Raw genomic sequence first — 18,237 nt, forward strand, 5'->3', positions numbered from 1 at the left:
TCTTCCATTACTCAAGAACTAAGAATCCTGTATCCTTTATTAATCAACATTCCACATCTGCTTTGCCTCCTTCAATGATTTGTACACCGACATCTGCAGTTCCTCTGCTCCTGCATGCGCTTTAGAATGGTGCCCTTTATTTTGAAATGTCTCTCCTCATTCTTCCTTCAAAAATACATTGCTTCACGCTTCTCTGCATTAACCTTCATCTGCCACACGTCTACCATTCCAGCCTATGTCCAATTGTAGTTTATCACTATTCTCCTTACAGTACTTCCAGGTTTTGTACCATCTGCCAGTTTTGAAATTGTGCCCTATACACCCAAGTTTAGGTCATTGAGTAGGTCAAGAAAAGCAGTGATCCTAGTCCCTAACTCCAGTGCGAGAAAAAGTTTCACGACCACTCCTTGTTTCCTGCCATTCATCCAACTTTGTGTCTATGTTGCCACTGCCACTTTTATTCCATGAACTTTAATGATACTGTAAGAAGTCTCACAACGCCAGATTAAAATCCAACAGGTTTATTTGGTAGCATAAGCCACTAGCTTTCAGAGTGCTGCCCTTTCATCAGGTGAGTGCTCTCAGACAGGTGCTAGAGTGTGGCAACTAAGGGATTTTCAAGTAACATCAATGCGGTGTTGTAAGCCTACTTGTGACACTAATAAATAAACTTATTACCCTCATCAACCCTCTCTGTTACCTCATTAAAAAAATCAATTCAGTTTGTGAAACACAATTTGTCTTTAACAAATCCGCGTTGGCTTTGCTTAATTAATCCACATTTATGCAATTTTGTCCTGGATTATTTTGAAAAGCATTCCTACCATTGGAGCTACACTGGTGGGCCTGCAGTTGCTTTGCTTATATCTTTAAGCTTTTTTTTGAACAAGGATGTTTGCTATTCTCTAGTCCTCTGGTACCACCCCAGTATTCAAGGAGGATTGGAAGATTGTGGCCATTGCCTCTGCAATGTCCATTTTTACTTCTCTCATCATCATCAGATGCATCGCATCCAGTCCTGGTAATTTATCAACTTTTGATTGCAACCAGCCTTTCCAATGCCTCCTTTTTATCAATGTTTAGATCATCCAGTGTTTCAATTACTCCCTCTTTCATTCTAACATTGGCAATAGCTTCTTCCTTGGTAAAGACAGATGTAAAGTAATTTAGTGTGTTAACTATATCCTCTGATTCTATGGCCGGAATTTTACTGGCACACCCGATCCAATTCCGGGGGCAGGCGAGGCTCGGAGAATAGCATTCTCCATTGGTCTTGGGCAGGATCGTACGAACTTCAGGTGGACGTGCTGGTAAAATTCCGCACTATGTGTAAATCCCTTTGTAGTCCCAGATTGGCCCTATTTATGTTTTATTACCTTTTTACTATTTATATGCCTAAGACTTTTGCATTCCTTTTTTGCTAGTTGCCACTCTTTTCTCATACTCTCTCTTGAGTATTACTTAACAGCAAATGTGTGTATGTACAAGATGCGGAAAGTGTTAATAACTAGAAGTGAGTGAACAAATGCCGCGTAAATTTGAATCACCATCCTCAAGTTGTTTAATTTACTAGGGTCACAGTTGGTTTCTAAATCCCAGCACTGATACCCATTTGGCTAAGGACTGTGTTAAGTCACTTAGGAATTCACACTATAATTTGGGTGCTATGGTGGTGCAGTGGTTAGCACTGCTGCCTCATAGTGCCAGATTTGAATCAGGCCTTGGGTGACTGGCTGTGCCGAGAATGCATGTTCTCCCTGTGTCTGTGTGGGTTTCCTTCGGGTGCTCCAGTTTCCTCCCACAATCCAAAGATATTAGGTTGATTGGCCATGCTAAATTGCCCTTTAATGTCAGGAGACTAGCAAGGTAAATAAATGGGGTTACATGGATGGGGCCTGGGCGGGATTGTTGCCGTGCAAGCTTGATGAATTGGATGGCTCCCTTCTACATCAGAAACTGTGAAGAGTTCATTCATTAACCAAGCCATATAAGAAACACTGAATCATCAAATCGTCTTGCATAGAAGGAGGCCACTTGGCTGATAATCAAAACATAAGTGAAGTTTCAATTTCTTCCATGTTTATCAACTGTAGTTCAATGGGGTAGACATTTTTTTGTCAAATCTAAAATTAGATTGTGGGCGGAAATAAAAGTGGGGCTGTAACTACAGTTCCAATGAATGTGACCGTACTAATGAAATATCATTGCGCAGTAGGGCATAGATTTAAAGTCTGGATAAAAGCAAATTATTGCGGATATCGGAATCTGAAACCAAAAGAGAAATTACTGGAAAATCTCAGCAGGTCTGGCAGCATCTGTAAAGAGAAAAAAGAACTGACGTTTTGAGTCCAGAAGACCTTTTGTCAAAGCATCCACAGCGATTTGCTTTTATCGCAAGAAATGTTGTTGCTGAAACTATTCCACCAGGAATTCAAGAGCTCAACATTCTGGATTCATTTCCCGAAAGGACATTAGTGAATCAGATGGGTTTTTACGACAATATTTTCATGCCCATCCAGATTTTTCTTCTTGGATTTTAAATTTCATCATCTGCCATGGTAGGATTTGAATCCTGGTTATTACTCGAAATGTTAGCTTTAAATTCATTGGAAAAAGAAGAAATTAAGACATGAGGAGAAAGCTTTTCATGCAGCGAGTGGTTAAGACTTGCAATGGTTAGAATTTGCAACGCACTGCCTGACGGTGTGGTGGCAGCAGGTTTAATTGAGACATTCAGAGGGGAACTGGATTGCTATCTGAAAAGGAAGAATGCGGAGGCCAAGGGGTTGAAGTGGCACTAGGTGAATTGCTCCTAAAGAGAGCTGGTGCAGGCAGAATGAGCTCCTTCTGCCCTGTAACCATTCTGTGATCCTGTGATAACAACTTAGATTTTAAAGCAAAATGGACCATTTAGTTGAAGTAATGGAATGCAATGTTCAGAACAAATGCGTTAATGAGCTTCCACAGTTCGATAAAGAGTTTATAAAATGCCATAGCAAATCCTCAGGGTGTCCCAAAAAACTTCACAGCTTTTAAAATTACTCCTGGAATTTAATAACTGTCGTGTAAGCACAGGCAACAGCCAATTTGCACGTAATAAGATTTTTTACAAAACAACAACTCGCATTTACACAGTGCTTTTGAAATGTGGAACATTTAATACTCTTTACAAGAATGTTACCAGATGAATTTTGACACCCAACCACACAAGGAAATATTAGGACAGGTGACCAAACGCTTGGTTAATTAAGTATATTTTAAGGTTAAAAGCATAATATCACAGATGCTGGAATCTGAAACAAAAACAGAAAATACTGGAAACAAGCCTGCAGTAATGATAATCCCATCCTATCTCACATATTTACCCTGCTAATGTCCCCGAAACTATGGTTAATTTAACATGGTAAGAAGTGTCACAACACCAGATTAAAGTCCAACAGGTTTATTTGGTAGCAAAAGCCACTAGCTTTTGGAGTGCTGCTCCTTCATCAGGTGAGTGGGATTTCAGTTCACAAACGGGGCATATAAAGACACAAACTCAATTTACAAAATAATGGTTGGAATGCGAGTCTTTACAGATAATCAAGTCTTAAAAGTACAGACAATGTGAGTGGAGAGAGGGTTAAGCACAGGTTAAAAAGATGTGTATTGTCTCCAGCCAGGACAGTTAGTGAGATTTTGCAAGCCCAGGCGAGTCGTGGGGGTTACAGATAGTGTGACATGAACCCAAAATCCTGGTTGGCCGTCCTCATGTGTGTGGAACTTGGCTATCAGTGTCTACTCAGTGACTCTGCTTTGTCATGTATCGTGAAGGCCGCCTTGGAGAACGCTTACCCGAAGATCAGAGGCTGAATGCCCGTGACTGCTGAAGTGTCCCCCAACAGGAAGAGAACACTCTTGCCTGATGATTGTTGAATGGTGTTTATTCATCCATTGTCGTAGTGTCTACATGGTCTCCCCAATGTACCACGACTCAGGACATCCTTTCCTACAGCGTATCAGATGGACAATGTTGGCTGAGTTGCAAGTATACATACCGTGTACCTGGTGGATAGTGTTCTCACATGAGATGATGGCACCTGTGTCAATGATCTGGCACGTCTCGCAGAGATTGCTGTTGTGTGGTGTCATGGTCACTGTTCTCCTGAAGGCTGGGTAGTTTGCTGTGCACAACGGTCTGTTTGAATTTGTGCGGTTGTTTGAAGGCAAGAAGTGGGAGTGTGGGGATGGCCTTGGCGAGATGTTTGTCTTCATCAATGACATGTTGAAGGCTCCGGAGAAGATGTCGTAGCTTCTCCGCTCCAGAGAAGTACTGTATTCATCATCCAGTAACTCGGCCAATGTTGTCTACCTGACACACTGCAGGATAGGATATCCCGAGGCAAGGTACATTGGAGACACCATGCAGATGCTACAATAATGGATGAATGAACACCGCTCAACAATCACCAGGCAAGAGTGTTCTCTTCCTGTTGAGGGACACTTCAGCGGTTACAGACATTCGACCTCTGATCTTCGGGTAAGCATTCTCCAAGGCGGCCATCACGACACATGACAGTGCAGAGTCACAGAGACTGATAGCCAAGTTCCACACGCATGAGGATGACCTCAACTGGGATCTTGGATTCATGTCACACTATCAGTAACCCCCACGACTCACCTGGGCTTGCAAAATCTCACTAACTGTCCCGGCTGGAGACAATACACATCTCTTTAGCCTGTGCTTAACCCTCTCTCCACTCATATTGTCTATACCTCTAAGACTTGATTACCTGTAAAGACTCGCATTTCAACCATTATTTTGTAAATTGAGTTTGTGTCTTTATATGCCCTGTTTATGAACTGAAATCTCACTCATCTGATGAAGGAGCAGTGCTACCAAATCAACCTATTGGACTTTAACCTGGTGTTGTGAGACTTCTTACTGTGTTTACCCCAGTCCAACGCCGGCATCTCCACATCATCATTTAACACGGCCAATCAATCTAACCTGCACATCTTTGGACTGTGAAAGAAATCTGAAGCACCTGGAGGAAACCCACACAGATAGACAGGGAGAATGACAAACTCTAACTTAGTGCGTAAAGTATATCCTCTGACTCTATGGGCCTGATTTTACCATCAAGTTATGCCCGTTTTCAGACACAAAAATTTGATAAAGTCATGTGTGAGGAGAGTAGCGTGATCCGTGCCTGCCTCAGTTCCCCCTTTACCAAGGCCTGGAAATAGCCACGGTTGAGACTGCACCTGAAACAGGTGCAAAGGCCACTTAAATTCACTTGCATGCATTTAAATTAACTTAATGGGCTGCATGCCCAACTTTACCAGAATTTTCCCCTTTACACTACATTTGCCCATCAGATTCGGCTTTGAATGTGCAAAGTCTACACAGAGAATGACCGAAGCCAGGAATTGAACTCGGGTCCATGGTGTTGTGAGGTAGCGGTGCGCATCACTGTGCCACAATGTTGCCCATTACCTGCAGGCCTCTGAATGCCCAGCAGCGCTCGGGGTGATGTTCCTGCCCAATCAGTGACTGGATCGAATGGCAGGCCTGAAAGCTGTCCAGGTAGATGCCCGATTACACTTTAACAGCTCTGGACCCCCTGGAGAAAAATACCGAGGCAACCTCACCAGCTCTTCAACCACTGGGCAGGGCCCCTGTCATCAATACTAAATGCTGAGGAATCTTCGCAGGATGGACATGGAGAGGATGTTTCCTCTTGTCAGAGAATCTCTAACTGGAGGTCACTTTTTACAAATAAGGGGTTGTTCATTTGCAATAGAGACTTGGAGATTTTTTTTCACAGAAGATCGTGAGTTTCTGGAACTCTCCCACAAAAGGCAGTGGAGGCAGAATCTTTGAATATTTTTAAGGCAGAATTAGATAGATTCTTGATTAACAAGGGGGAGAAAGTTTATTAGGGGTTCAGCAGGAATGTGGGCTTGAAGTTACAAGCTGATCTGCCATGATCTTATTGAATGGCAGAGCAGGCTTGACAGGCCGAGTGGCTTACTCCTACTCCTAATTCATATGTTTGCCTTGTCACCTGTAAATTTTACCCAATGGCTCCATCTTTCTATCATTTAATTGGTGCCAATTTCCATTCACCCAGGACTGGACAGTGAACAAGCTTTTTAACAAATCAGAAAGACTGAAAGATTTGAGAAAGGTGGCGGTACGATTGAGTTGGGTGTCATTGGTGTAGATGCAGAACTTGACATTTTGTCAATGGAAAATGTCACCAAATCACTGCATGTAGATGCAAAGAGGGCCGAGAAAACACATGGCAGCACAATGGTTAGCACTGCTGCCTCACAGCACCAGGGACCTGGGTTCAATTCCAACCTTGGGTCACTGAATGTGTGGAGTTTGCACATTCTTCCCGTGTCTGCGTGGGTTTCCTCGGGGTGCTCTAGTTTTCTTCCAAGGTCCAAATACGTGTGGATTAGGTTGACTGACCATGCTAAATTGCCTTTTTGTATCAGGGGGACTAGCAGGGTAAATGCATGGGGTTACGGGGACAGGGCCTAGGTGGGATTGTTGTTGGTGCAGTCTCACTGGGCCAAATGGCCTCCTCTTGCTCTGTAGTGATTCTATGATTCATCCTTGGATGGGAAGAGAAACCATTGCAGGTGATTCTTTGGCTATGAATGAATCGATAGGAATTAACAACTTGAAGACAGCCCCCCCCTAACTGAACAATGGATGCATTAACAGAGAACTTAATGACCAGTTAGTGAATTTGTTTTATGTGCTGTTGGTTGGATCTTGGCTCAGAAACTGGGAGAACTCTGCCTGTTCAAATAGAGGTGCAAGAGTTTTATTTTTGTCTATTTGCCTACCCTAAGAGTCTTTGGTTTAAAGTCTCTTGTCAAAATCTGGCACCAATGGAAATGTACTGAAGGATCAGTCTGGATTATGTGCTCAAGCCCTGGGGTGTGTGGAACTTGAACTCTACTTTCTGAATAAGATGTGTGAGTGTATGGTTAATTGAGCCTAGAAAGTACTTGCATTGAAAATAAATGTGTTCGAGCCTTTGTTAAAACAGCAGGATAAGGGCATTTCATACAAATGCATTAAGGTTGTTACTAATGTCACACAGCTTGATTTCAACCTCTTTGAGCATATACTTTACACTTCAGAGAAATTATCAGTCATCCCAAAATTGGATTCACAGGTTCAAAACAGGGAGATGACAAGGATATTATAGTTTATCTCAGTTTGAGTTAAGTTCTTTGATGTAATGCATTGTTACCACTGAGTAGCACTCATTATTATTTATTTAAGTTTTGACATAAATTGAAGCAAAATAAAACATTTGTTACAGCATTACTTTGGGCAAGAATACTTTTCATGTCCTATTGAATTTCAGTGAGAACTTTGACTTATTTAAGTAAACACTAAATTAAAGGTTAAGTAAATTGGAGACAAAACTATTACAAATCTTAAAATGCTGAGCTCTGACCCATTAATCTATTGAACACTTAGGGAGGAAATCCTTTGTCACAGCTTGAGAGCAGCAGGAATAATTTGCGGAATTCCCTTATCTCTGATGCAGACGGACCACAGACTATTTCCTGTCTCTGCATTCATTTCATGCCACAGAACAGGTCTCACTTTGATTTGAAATAACAGTGCTGCATCACAAGGCATTATAAAAGGACTTTATTCCAAAACTTCAACTCAAAGGTCAAAAATAGAACATTTCTTTCCTTCTTCATTTATTAGCTACCCATGCCTCCAGCCAGTGATTCCAGTGTAGTTGCAACACTAAAGATTGAAAGTTTTTAAGTTTACCCAGCAATCCAACTATCTGGAAAATTGTCCATGTGCTGTGTCCATAGAAAGCAGGACAAATCCAATCTGGCCAGTTACTTTCATGAGCCTACTCCGAATCATCAGCAAACTGATGGAAGATATCATCAACAGTGCTTTACTGTACTTGCTTAGCACAGTCCAGTTTGGGTTTCTCAATGGCTATTTGGCTTCAGACCACATTACAACATTGGTGGAAATGTGGACAAAAATACTGAGGTGAGATCAAGGCTGCTCAGATCAGGGCAGCATTTGAATAAGTGTGGCATCAAGTGTGGCTCTGGTAAAATTCAAGTCAATGGGATTCAGGGGGAAAAGTCTCCAGTGGTTGGAATTATACCTAACAGAAAGGAAGGTGGCTGTGCTTGATGAAGACTATGAAGGTAATGAACAGTTCAAGTCCTGGCCAACACTCAGACTTGGACTGATAAGTAGAAAGTAACATTTGTGCCACACAACTGCCTGACAATGACAATCGCCAACAAGACAGCCTAGCCACCAGCTATTCAATAACATTCCCAACACTAACATCAACGTTCTGGGGGACACCATTGGAGACTCATCTAAAACAACCACCTTAATATTTTGGCTACAAGAGTAGGGCAAAGGCTGGGTATTTTGTAGTGAGTTCTTCACCTTCTGACTCTCCAAAACCTTTCCACCATCTGCAAGGCACAAGCTAGAGATGTGTTGAATGAACGCAGCTCCACCAACACTCAAGAAGCTCAACACCATCCAAGACTAAAGAACCCATTGATTGTCACCCTTCACTTGCTCCACCACGATGGTGTAATATGTATCATCTATATGACGTATTGAGGTAACTCACAAGACTTCTTTGGCAGCATTTCCCAAACCTGTGGCCTCTACATTCTAGAAGAACAGCAGGCTCATGTGAACCCTCAAGCCAAACATCTTCCTCACTTGGAGGTATATGGATGTTTCTTCATCATCACTGGATAAAATCCTGGTACCCTCTCTCTTAACAGTACCAAGTGTTTTATTCCTTCACCACAAGGGTTGTAGCAGTTCAAGAAAGCAGCTCAATACCACCTTAATTCTAACTGGCAAAAATAAATATTTGTTCTGCTAGTGGTGTCCACATTCCATGCATGAATTAAAAAAAATTATGCATGTTAGTTGCTAGCCTTTATATTTTCATTGAGCTTCATTTTTGAAATATAACAGGAAACCCACGCAGCCACGAGGAGAACGTGCAGACTCTGCACTGGCAAAAACCCAAGTTGGGAATCGAATCTGGGTCCCCGGCGCTGTGAGACAGCCGTGCTAACCACTGTTGCACTGTGCCACCCTGATGTAGACTGAGATTAGAGAATGAGAATCCTGATTAAAAATCCAATATATTAAACGTAAGCTCATCCTTTTTTATTGTTAATTTCTTTTATAGCTCCATATAAAATATTCACTGGGGTTACTGCCCTCCGCCTTGAATGTGTAGTTAAAATGCCGTCTACCATACGCCAATTGGAATAAGTTGTGTTTGGTCTTTGCCTTTGTCCAAGAACATCACCATTGTCAATGTTTCTATCTTTCCATTCCCTCCACCAGTACTCAGCCCCACTACACCCATCCTTTGCCACCCCATAAGCCAATACGATATAGAAGCAGAATTAGGCCATTTGGGCCCATCGAGTCTGCTCTGCCATTCAATCACGGCTGATATGATTCTCATCCCCATTCTCCTGCCTTCTCCCCATAACCCTTGATCCCCTTATTGATCAAAAACCTATCTATCTCTATCTTAAAGACACTCAATGACCTGGCCTTCACAGCCTCTGTGGCAATGATTCCACAGATTCACCACCCTCTGGCTGAAGAAATTCCTCCTCATCTCAGTTTTAAAGGAGCGTCCCTTTACCCTGAGGTTGTGCACTCGAATTCTGGTCTCTCCCACTAGTGGAAACTTCCTCTCCGCATCCACTCTATCTAGGCCTCTCAGTATTCTGTAAGTAGCACAGTAACAGTCACTCCTTCTTGAATTGAACTCCAAATACCAAGAATAAATTCCATAGGCCTCAAACATTGAATTATGGCACGGAAGGAGGTTATTTAGTTTAATTTCACTTTCCAACTTTGGGTCCATAACCTTGTGGGTTACAGCACTCTAAGTACATTCAAAAGAAGGAATTTTACTGGCTTGCTCTCCACAGGAATCAGAGCTGGTGAGGGACGAAGCAGGGGAAGGCTTTTTGACCTCGGGCAAGATTTTACGTTCCAGGACGAGCAAGGCTGCAAAATCCCGTCCATAGTGTTTATAATTAGGATGAGTGTTTGTACCTGTACCACCCTTTCAAGCAATGATTTTGAGATTCTACTGATAACCACCCCCCCACCCCCAAATCAAGCATCTACTGAATGAAACTATTTCTCATTACCTTCCCCAAATCATTCTACCAATTATTCTAAATCTATGTCCCTGGTTATAGATTTCTGTAAGCTGCGAAGGAAAATAAATTAAACATAAATTGCCTACTGTAAATGCACAGCCTTGTTAACAAAATCAAAGTACAAATTTAATATTCCTCATCAAACTGTACAAAAAGCAAAACTATGGTAAATGCTTCTTGATGGCAACACTCAATGGCAGATAAATGTTCCCTTTATCCGTTTGGTTTCACTAAGCAAATATTAATGGAGTCTTAGTTTGATGGTGCTAGCTTGCAGTGATTGCTCTCCTCCCTCCTCGGTGACATTGAGATCATTATTAAAATAATTTGTGTCTCATTACTGGACTCATCCACCAGATTGACATGCTCCCATCAAAAAATTCATCCACAGTGGCCAAGTGTTAGGATGGCCAAATCATAATGGGGGACCCTCATCAAGGGTAGCTCTGAGTGAGCATAATACCTGCAAAGTGGCTTCACATATTAAAAGGGTTGACTCGGGGGCAGTGGCTCTGACCTGGAGGTGAGCAGGCTTGACTCAGTGGTACCAGCTGTGACTGGGGTGACCAGCCTTTGACCCGGCGGTACTGGTTCTGACTCAGAGGTGACCAGGCTCTGACTAGGAGGTGACCAAAAGCCGGTCACCCTTTGACCGAGGATACTGGCTCTGACTGAGGGGTGGCCACTGAGTGCATCAGACAAGATACAATGAAGCTCATGCTACAACTCAGAAAATGGTGGAGCAGACCATAGCAAAGCTGAAGCTGAGATTCTGGTGACTGGACCATTCTGGCGGAAACCTGTAACACAATTTGTAGAGGATGTCAAGCATCATGGCTGCTTGTTGTGCCCTGTGCAACTTGGCGCTACAATGGGGGAAGAACTGCCTGGAGAGGAGATGGAGGAGTGACAAGTTCCCTCTGATGAGGAGGATGTTAAACGGGACGAGACTGAGGAAGTCCTTGAGGGACAGGATGTTGGCCATGAGACAATGGCAATGACAAGACAAGGCAGATGAGCTCAGGAAGTGCTCGTTGCTGCTGGATTGATGAGGACATCCAGTGAGGACATTTCATTATCATTGTACGGCATCTGTGAGCATTGTTTTCCTGTCTGAAGGCCGAGGATTTGCAAAGTCCCATTCAGATGACTATATGGCATGAAAAGCCACCACTGCTATCAATGGGCTCAGCACCATTTTTCCCACTTGCCCTTGGCCTCTGCAAATTCCTGGGATAATCTCACCCAATGTCTGATCCCTTTAAATGTACGTTTCCATTTGCACAGTGGCAATTGACTGGCACTGTGCAAAAAGGGTGTTTTGAAGACTTCAAACAAAGTAGTCCGGGTTAAGGTACAAATCTTTACAGAAACTGGAACAATACATCTGTTAACTTTTAACTTTCAGCTTGTTTTAGTTACACTTTTCAAACTAGGTTATTGGAATTCATTGTCACAGCATTATGGCGGGTCATGCAGAGAGTGTTTATTTTGGATTTTTATTTTAAACTAGTGCAGCTCTGAAGTAGTTTTTTATGATCTTGGACATCAGTCTGCCGGGATTATTTGAAAACCTAATCCCATCAACAGAAAATGTGGTTCCCTTTTGACCTAAGGAGTATCAGATACTGTGAGCACAAACTTAGGAACTCCCTCTGTGGTTAAACTCTAACAGTGTCGCTGAGAACTATCAACAAGTTCAATTATTTGGCTCGCCCCTCTTGTCCCAGATGCTGGAAGTGGTCTGATACATTCTCTTACCACTAGCAATGGCATAGTTTCACATTTTATGACAACTTTCAAATCTATTTACAGGGTTCCTAAAGTTGACGGCTGGAAAAGTGGGCAGCCTGAGTTTTAGCCTTTGTAGCTGACCGCACAGCAAATGGGAAAGGGCAAGTGGAATCTATGTTGTAAGTGAATAGATGAGGAGACTGTTAAACTTTTATTTTCAAAGGCTACTCTCTCTACGTAACCTCAGAAGGGCACACACACATACCACAAATATCTCACCAATGTCAGCACTAATGAACACTCTGCGTGTTTTGTATATCGGAAGAGGACTGGAAGCAGGTTAAAACATGCATACACCTTTAGCTTTTTTATCCCTTCATAACACATCTCCAAGCTTTCATTGCTACCATTTACGGATGGATTTTGCATTGTAATTTTACCTCTCCTGTCATTGGTCTGGTTAACTCGTGGTCCTCTTCTGTTGTAAAATTATGATTTTATAAGATGATTATGATCATTTTAGAATACATTCATTATTATAATACATTCGCGTCTCATTACTGGACTCATCTACCATATTGACATTCTCCCATCAAAAAATTCATCCAAATTCATTCATTCAGTGGCAAAGTGTTATGATGTCCAAATCATAATGGGGGACCCCCATTAAGGGTAGCTTGGAATTCATTGTCACAATGAATTCTCCGGCATCCCAGCCACATGTTTTGCTGCGGTGGGAGGTGGCATGGTGTTCACTAGAGACAGACTCTCTGGTCCCGCTGCTGTCAGAAAGATATCCCATTGATGTTATCTCACACCTCTGTGAAACCCAAGAATCTCACCGATATGAACGGCTAGAGAATTTTCACCGTTGTTTGTATTCCTGTTTGTCTGTAAACAATTTATCTGGCAATCTCATGGACAGACTTCACAAAACTTGCTACAAGATAGGATATGTTCCAAGGAAGAATTGCTTATTTTTTAGCGAAGATTTGTATCTGGGTCTGGATCTTGGAATTTTTTTTTAAAAGGCTCCATTAACATTCTGTGATAGGGAAAACTGATTTGTTTTAAGTTTGTTACGGGTTGTTTTATTTAGAATGTCCTTGTTTTAGAATGCTGTGGTGCAATCTGTTACAGCTGTCTTGAAAATGTGAACAGTTTTCAGGGCAGGTTGTAGAATGTGGACAAGCCTAAAGCATCCTCAGTGAGATGGAAGCTCTTGTAAAAGGATTTGTTCTTTCAGCTTTGCAGATACAGTGCACCAAGCAGGCAAGGAAAAGCCTCGCAGAGTAGTTGCATAATTGTAATAACATTGAGTTAACACAACATGGTGGAGGTATGTCCCACTGATTGCCCTCTACACTTGTTATTCAGATTATGGCCTGAATAAGAAGTGCCACCATTCAAAGAGAAGGAAAGGGAAGGGTGCAGAATGTAGTGTAGTCATGTACAAATGAGCTCAGGGGCTGTTCCACACCTGGTGTTAATGTATGTATGTGCATTGCCTGGGTATAAGTAAGAGTGCTTTGGTTCACAGTGTTCAAAAAAACAATCGGACAGGATGGGACTATATATTGAGAGGAAATTATTAACTTGTTCAATGATTTTCTTTCTTTCAGTTCTTTCTTTGCCTCAAAGCCAAATGTAGCCATTGAGGTAATTAAAAAACTAACTGTATTTCCTCTCAAGTGTAATTTACTGCAAACAATGGGGACACCTATCAATGGGGATGGAGTGGAAATGGTCGAGAGCTTCAGGTTTCTAGATGTCCCAATCACCAAAAACCTGTCCTGGTCCCCCCCATGCTGACACTATAGTTAAGAAAGCCCACAAAGACCTCACTTTCTCAGGAGGCTAAGGAAATTCAGCATATTTGTGATGACTCGCAACAATTTTTACAGATGCACCATAGAAAGCATTCTTTCTGGTTGCATCACAGCCTGATATGGCTCCTGCTATGACCAAGACCGCAAGAAATGACAAAGGGTTGTGAACTGATATTTAATCAGCTAAATTCCCTTGTAAGATTCTTTCACATTGTGGTGATATTTTCAGCCCAGTCCATCACATAAATCAGCCTCCCATCTGTTGACTCCACCCTACACTTCTTCCTACCTTGCAAAAACTTTTAGCATATTCAAGGATTCCCACACACCCTGGACATATTCTCTTCCACCTTCTTCCGTCGGGAAAAAAATACAGAAGTCTAAGATCACATACCAATTGACCCAAGAACAGCTTCTTCCCTGCTGCCATCAGACTTTTGATTGGACCTACCTTATATTAAATTCATCTGTCTCTAAACCCTAACTATGACTGTAGCACTTTATTCTGCACCCTCTTCTTTCCTTCTCTATGAACGGTATGCTTTGTCTGTATAGCGAGCAAGAAACAATACTTTTCACTGTAAATAATACATGTGACATAATAAATCAAATCAAAGGAATTTTCCATAATGTTATCAGGCAACTAAAGGTAAGTTTAACTATTTCAGGAGAAGACTTTGATAAGTTCACTTTTTATCACTCAAGAGGAAATAACATGAAATCTCAAAATTAATTTGGAGTAAGTTTAATATTTTGTGCTCCAACATGGAATTCTATTGGAGTCACAAACCACACTTAGGGTTCTAATAATGCAGTTCCAATTCTCAGACCCTTTCCCACTCCCCACATGGCTCCCTGTTGAAATTACAAAATCGCCCTTCTTCTTTAGAGTGGTATCTGTTCAGTGTGGAGGTCACAAAGCAATGGAAAATTCTAATCGGAAAAGTTGTTTCACAACTGCTGGAGACATTAAATATCACCACGATGTGAAAGAACCTTACAAGTGAATTTAGCTGATTAAATATCAGTATTTTCAGCAATGCCATTGTTGCATGATGACATGAATATATTTACAATGCGCTTTCCTCAATAATTAATCAACTACTTGATTTAACACTGATTCAAATTCAAATAGTTCATAGGTTTTTATGAATTTAAATTGATGATGAAAATGCAGTTTAAAGTACTTCTCAACAAATCTTGTAGCAGCAATGTTTTGGATGAGGTGGCTAATTAAAGACATACCTGCCTGTGTAAGTGATTCAGTGAGATGTTAAAGGTCCCATTGCACTGTTTAAAGAAAGCAGGGAGTTTCCCTAGAGTTTATCTGATATTCCTCCCTCAACAAATAGTAGCAAAATCGTATGAAACATTGGTGTGATGTTATTTGGGCATATTGTAGAAGCAGAAATACTTGGATTAATTACATAGCAATAATCACCGAACTCCAGAATTCCATTGTTTCGATATGATATTATATAAATGCAAGCACTATTATAAATAATACAGATAACATAATATAAAATCATAGAATCCCTGCAAGTGCTGCAAGATGCCATTCGGCCCATTGAGTCTACATTAACTCTCTGACAGAGTGTCATGCTCTATCCCCATAACCCCAAGTATTTACTCCACTAATCCCCCTAACCTACACATCTTCTGACATGAAGGGACAATTTAGCATGGCCAAAGAACTTAACCCGCACATCTTTGGGCTCACTCTAGGTAATATATAATAAAGATAATAATATAGATAATAAAGCCAAAGAAAAATGGATATGCATGGATGATCTGTTAGGAGAGACACTTTCTCCAATTGATGGAGTCTTGGAAAAGATTTGTAACCAAAACAATAATCTCAATTGACTTTCTTTGCTTTTATTTCAGATTTCCTTTGTATCTCTTGATATAGTTACCAAATTAATGATGCATTCCTTACACTAATTATACCTATCCTTGAATAACTTTGTAGCCTGTTCTGACACATTGCCTATAATCAGATACCCCTATTATTTACAGCCCCATTTGTGTCTCTTGGATTTGCAGAAAGGCTAACAATCTGAATCATGTATATAGGCTAGGGGTTTGAATCATTCTTTCAAGTACAATCAGTGCTCCTTGTACACGATTGATTTTGACAGTAACCGAGCATACTTGATGGTTTTGAAAGAATAGCTTTACCTCCTATTGTTGATACTTAATTGAAAATCAATACAGAGAAGGAGATTGCTCTTGTGTGACTTACTGTTATGACTTGCATTACCCTTTTGCTCCTTCAGTACAGCACTAGATGTACATAATCAAGCTCTTTAATAGGTTGAATGGATTTGCTTACTTCATGTCATGGACCCTGTTACATTATTCTTCCTATTCTCAGAAGATTTGTTTACCAAGTTACAAGTTTTAGAAGCCTGAAGGAATGGGGAGGCAAGTTGTCAAAATCTCACTGAAAAATCATGAGCATGCCAATCCCAACTTTTGCTTTGTCAACTACATTAGTGCTTGTTTAGTGGGTTAAGGGTTAACAGAAACCAACTTTTTGGACAAATAGTTTAGCTGGCTGAAAGTTAGCGAAGGCAGATAGCACACAGGAACTTTAAATCAAGGCAATATTTGTGTTTAAGCAAATATGTGTATTATGATTAAATTGTGCACTGTATTACTGTTATTGTATGTCCTCACCACTGAAAACACACCGATGTGAATATGTCTGAGAAATTCATCATTTCAGGCTAGAGGCTGCTAAGTGTTTACATATCATTACAAACATGCTATTCTGCAATGAAAGTAAGTACAATGGATTCCACACTAATATGTGATCAATAATCAGCACATTAATTTTTCTGTAATTTCTTACCGTGCATCAAAATGAATCTCCATTGAATACAAAAAACTGTTGCTGTGAAAAATCCAGGGAACATTTTCATTCCAGCTGAAATGGATATTCCTATCCTGGATCTGTTCTATGTGTAATTCCAATAAGATTCCTGCAGAAATTTCAGTACAATGCAGTTTGTGCACTAAAAACAATCCCAGGAGGCAGGTGCTGTGTCTTTTTCTGTCTCAGGTCTTGAGTTTCTCTCACTTTATGAAACTTTCAATTTCCCACAGCTCTTAAAACTCCCAAATGCTTCATCACAATTCCACCACAAAGCCAATTCCACTGAGAGATAGGAACATTGTTAAAAGTTGCCCGGTTGTTTCCTATCTGACTGCACAGTGCAATGAAATCTGAGCTGAGTTTAGGTGGTGCTGGACTGTTTTTCAGCCTCCAGATCCTTTATAGTGTAAAGCAGCGGAAAGCAGCTACGTCAGCTGCTGCCAGAGGGAGCCCATTTACTGTCAGAAATCAAACAGCAGCAATGTCAGCTACTACTATTTAATACACGGCAGCAAAATTTGCATGCTTTCATTGTAAACTAGATATACCTCCCAAGCTCTTCTGCATTATTTGTCTTGTGATTTTTTTCTCATATCAAAAAAGATCCTTAACTTAAGTTTCAACATTGCTGAATATGATTGCACACAGAAACTTCTTTTCTTTCTGTAACATTATTGTTTCTCAGTATTTTCTTTCTTTGATTTTTCACTTTTTCCATTAGGAAAGGAAATTTACATAATATATGTCACTGCACTATTACGCCACATGGTACTTTTAAGGGAATAGAAAGAAAGGAATCCCTGCACTTAAATTTCACCTCATCACATCATCGAAAGGATTCAGTTACTAGGTGCAGTGTGTTACTTAAATTGAGTGACTATTACTATATCAGCACCCATGTGGTTAATTTATATCTGTAACATTCATCAAACACCAATAAAATAGATTGTTAATTAGTTTTGTTTAGGCAGTTAATAATTGACAACGTTGGCTTGACGCTAAGGAGACTCTCGGTTCTTCTCTTAAGTGGTGTTAAATGTTGTTAGGGAAAACAGGCAGATGAGACCTCTACTTAATGTCTAATTTAGTTTTAAGAATGCAACAGTCCTTTGATGCTGAACTGATATATCAGCCTAGGATATAATCTCCAGACCTGGTATGGTCTCAATCCCACAACCTTGTGATCCAGAAGTAAGAGTGCATTTGTGCCAAGTTGAATATATCAACATATCGGGGAAGTTGCTACAAATATATGGATCCATTGGTAAATAAAGATTCCTTTTGTATTCCATTTTCCTCACTATCTCCATTCTGCCTTTTGTTAATTAATTGTTTTGTAGTCTGCCTTCAATTTGAATCTACTATTTTAATTTTTGTTTATGTTGCTCCTTCCTTGATCTCCTCTTCATTTTGAGTTTATAATTTTTGTTCAGATTTGTCTTTTTAATTTGCTTTATCCTTTTCTCAGGTCTCTTTTACGATTGGCTGCTTATCCTTTACATTCTAAGGCACTTCTTTCAATTCATCCTTTTTACCTTTGCTCCTTATCTCTGAAGGAAGAAGACT

The 18,237-nt window shown here is 40.7% G+C and overlaps 1 protein-coding gene across 1 annotated transcript in view; it reads right to left on the reverse strand.

Annotated features, from left to right (window-relative positions):
- Positions 1-17,047, reverse strand: part of kdrl (kinase insert domain receptor like) — a 182,221-nt gene extending 165,174 nt beyond the window's left edge. The window contains exon 1 of the mRNA XM_080187404.1: positions 16,648-17,047. Coding sequence (XP_080043530.1) covers positions 16,648-16,717 — 70 coding nt within the window. The 5' untranslated portion in view covers positions 16,718-17,047. The remainder of the gene's footprint in view (positions 1-16,647) is intronic.
- Positions 17,048-18,237: the final 1,190 nt, after the last annotated feature.

The sequence above is a fragment of the Carcharhinus amblyrhynchos genome, chromosome 4 (assembly GCF_965287045.1).
Source record: "Carcharhinus amblyrhynchos chromosome 4, sCarAmb.v2.hapA, whole genome shotgun sequence".
Taxonomy (NCBI): Eukaryota; Metazoa; Chordata; class Chondrichthyes; order Carcharhiniformes; family Carcharhinidae; genus Carcharhinus; species Carcharhinus amblyrhynchos.